Source organism: Vespa velutina, chromosome 20 (genome assembly GCF_912470025.1).
Source record: "Vespa velutina chromosome 20, iVesVel2.1, whole genome shotgun sequence".
Lineage (NCBI taxonomy): Eukaryota > Metazoa > Arthropoda > Insecta > Hymenoptera > Vespidae > Vespa > Vespa velutina.
Genome location: NC_062207.1, coordinates 1610140 through 1613876, shown reverse-complemented (window position 1 = coordinate 1613876; position 3737 = coordinate 1610140). Strand labels below are relative to the sequence as shown.

The following is a 3737-nucleotide window of genomic DNA, read 5'->3' as shown; positions in this document are numbered from 1 at the left end:
ATTTTGGTACACGCTCAAGTATACGTCGGTAATGTAGTTTACCCATTATCTAATAATATTATTAATCTTGACAATAATACTTAAAAATATAATAACGATATAAATAATTATTTATTTATGTAATAATATTTAAACCAAAAAAAAATAAACTTCCTATATATATATATATATATATATATATACGTTTTGATATACTTTTTGATATAAATATTATTTCAAAATATTCAAAGATGTATATCGTTGTTAATGGTGTACGCGATGAAATATGTAAGAGTACCATCTAGCGGTTTACGAATGTATTAAGTAGCTTGATGGCGGCTAAGTTTTATAGGCGCATGCGCTGCGACGGAATACACACACAAACGTAAGATACGTACGTAAGCGAACGCAACAATGGCGACCTAAGGAATTGGCGTGCGCTTCTTCACTCGATATCATTTTGACACCCCACCAGTGTTTACGCTGCCTCGATATAAGAATCTATGAAGGTGAAATCCGTTAGTGTTAAGGAAAAATATGTGACTTATAAAAGAGTAATTTGAGAAAAGAAGTGGCTCGTTATACGTCTCTCTCTCAAAAGTTATTTAAGCGCACGACACGATTCATGGTGTTGGTCTTTGGCGAAAAAACTCACGAACGATGTATACTACCATATCGCGCCAGATGTAACGCACTGGTAAGTACAAACATAATATTTCATTCTCGAACATTATTATATTGCTCGATTGGTATTAATTTATCCACGGAGAGTCAGCCATAGTGAATGCTTTGGAAAAATGTGTAGGTTAGGTTGGACCAAGAAACTGGCATCGATGCACACATATTTTTCTTTTGCTTCTTTTGCCAGAGCTTCTCTCTATATTTCTCCCTTTTTTTTCTTTCCTTTCTTCCATTTCTCATGCTTTCTTTACCTTATTTTCTTTTCTCTCAATTTTTTTTTTTTCCTATCTCACTTTTCTTTTTTCTTTTTTCTTTTTTCTTTTCTTTTCTTTTTAACGTTCCTTTTCTTCTTTATACATCAGATTTAATCAGACAAAACGCGTCGTCCCCGTCAATATCGTTTATCTCGACATTAAGAATTGTCGATTGGATTTTCGTCGAAATAATGGACGAGTTATCGTTTATTTACATAGTACTACGGGTATATAAATATTATTCCTGATATAGGATACGCGTTATGTCAATAAGCTATGCTCATTTAAGATTAGCTTTTGTCAAAGTTTCAATTGATTGTATTAATTGATACTTTCTGATCGTTTCCAAATTACAATATTACAAATGGTAATGGATTTTGCGTTAAATCAAGATTCGTTATCAATCAAAAAGATATATCATCTTTTATTTTTGCTTTATTATATCTTCATCCTTATTGTTATTTATTTATTTTTTTGTTTGTTTGTTTTGTTTTTGTTTTTTACCATTGTTTGAGAACAACAATGGATTTTATGATATTAACTTGCCATGAAAATTCATAGTGGTGCTCGTACGGCATGGTAAAATAGGGGAAGAGAACGAAGGAGATGAGCCACAATATTGCAGGCATGCCACCCTTCGCGAGGATGCCTTTGGGGGGTATGGGAATGGGTGTGAGCATGGGTCCTAGTGCCCCGCATCCTGAAACTTCTGCTCACCCCCATCCTCCGCCACCACCACCTGCCGGTGCCAATCCTAAGAAAAAAAGGCGTACCAATGCCAGCGTAGCACAGCCACCCCCGCAACAACCTCCAACTGCACAGGTACAAATCACACATATAGATAAGTAGTACTTATCATAAAATAATAATATCTCAAGGGTTATATTGGAAATGAGCAACAATGATAATTTATTTTATAGGATTTACTACCTCCACCATTAACCGGTTATGGGGATACGATAGTCGCGAGTAATCCGTTTGACGATACGCCCCCACAGACCACTCAAAGTCCCATGATGCACGGCGGTCCACCACATATGCATCCTCATCATCCTCATCATATGGGTGGACCGCCGATGCGTGGTATGAGTCCTCTTACTTCTATTGGCGGTATGAGTCCTATGATGCCACATAATATGGGTAGTATGAGCCCAATGGGAAATTCACCAATGTCAAATCATATGAACCACATGGGTGGAATGTCTCCCATGAATCATACGCCTATAGGTGGTATAAGTCCTATGAATAATATGGGACCAAACATGCCACCTGGTCCAATGAATACTATGAATAATCATATGAACATGAGTCATATGGGAAATTCGCAATTAAGCGGTCCACCTATGGGTAGTCCAATGAATAACATGAACAGTGGACCCATGGGTAGTCCCATGAATAATATGGGACATAGTATGGGAAGTCCTATGGGTGGTCCATTAGGATCACCCATGAACACTATGGGTGGATCGAATCATATGCCAAACGGACCAATGAACATGAACAATATGAATAGCCATATACCACCCAATAGTCCTTTAAATGGTCCGTCTATAAACAATGTTAATGTCAACAGTCCGTTAGGACATAATGGATCTCAACCACATCCGAATCATATGGGAAATAATCTTAGTAATATAGGAAGACCTATGAATGGTCCTATGACAACCATGAGTTCCATGGTCTCGAATAATATGAATATGAGCGGGCCAAGTCAAATGAATAATATCAATATGGGAGGTCCACCAATGAACAATATGTCCAATATGAATATGAGCCATCATAATCAAATGGGACATATGCCAGGACCAATGGGTACAATTTCCAGCAATATAGGAGGTGGTCCACCTATGGGTCATGCTATAAATATGGGTGGATCTATGCCACCTCATGGATTTCAAGGCCCACCAGGAATGGGCCCAAAACCAATGCCTGTTTCTGCAGGAAAAGTAAATAAGCTACGTTGTTATAATCTCTTTTAACGAATTATTCCATTAACAATCATTTAACTTTAATCATTAATCCAACAGATATATCCTCCGGATCAAGCTATGGTATTTAATCCACAAAATCCTAACGCACCACCAATTTATCCTTGTGGAGTTTGCCATAAAGAGGTGCACGATAACGATCAAGCAATCCCTTGTGAATCTGGCTGTAATTTTTGGTTTCATAGGTAAATTAAAATAATATTATTATCATTACATCAATTTCATCATCATCATCATCATCATCATCATCATCATCATCATCATCATTATTATTATTATTATTAGTATTATTATTATTGTATTTTATAACGATTTTAATATGCGAATTCATTAACTATAATTAATATCGAAGGGATATATCAATGGAATTTTTAGTTTTCTATAATGTTAAACGAATATAGAGATTAGATTTCATATTTATCGTATTCCAGGGGATGCACAGGATTGTCGGAGACAGCCTTTCAACTATTAACTGCAGAAATTTATGCCGAGTGGGTGTGTGATAAGTGCTTGCAATCGAAAAGCATACCTTTGGTTAAGTTTAAACCATAACACTTCTTGACCCGTCGTATATGCGACGCACGAGTGACTCTTTGTTAGCGTTTACACTTTGTACACGCACACACATGCGCGTGCGATTGCACACACGTATACACACACACACACATACATACATACATACATACATACATACATATATACATATACACAAACACACACACATATACATAGCACGGATAGATAGATAGATAGAGAGAGAGAGAAAGAGAGAGAGAGATCATACACATAATAAATCACACGAAATACAAAGAGAGAGAGAGAGAGAGAGAGAGAG

At 36.5% G+C, this 3737-nt stretch overlaps 1 protein-coding gene across 1 annotated transcript in view; it reads left to right on the top strand.

The window, feature by feature from the left end:
* The first annotated feature begins 361 nt into the window (after positions 1-361).
* The window catches only part of LOC124956075 (protein pygopus), a 4411-nt gene continuing 1035 nt past the window's right edge, over positions 362-3737 (top strand). The window contains exons 1-5 of the mRNA XM_047511446.1: positions 362-676; positions 1476-1736; positions 1835-2860; positions 2942-3087; positions 3334-3737. The exon at positions 3334-3737 is cut by the window's right edge and continues 1035 nt beyond it. Of these exons, the coding sequence (XP_047367402.1) occupies positions 1521-1736; positions 1835-2860; positions 2942-3087; positions 3334-3454 (1509 nt within the window). The 5' untranslated portion in view covers positions 362-676; positions 1476-1520 and the 3' untranslated portion in view covers positions 3455-3737. The remainder of the gene's footprint in view (positions 677-1475; positions 1737-1834; positions 2861-2941; positions 3088-3333) is intronic.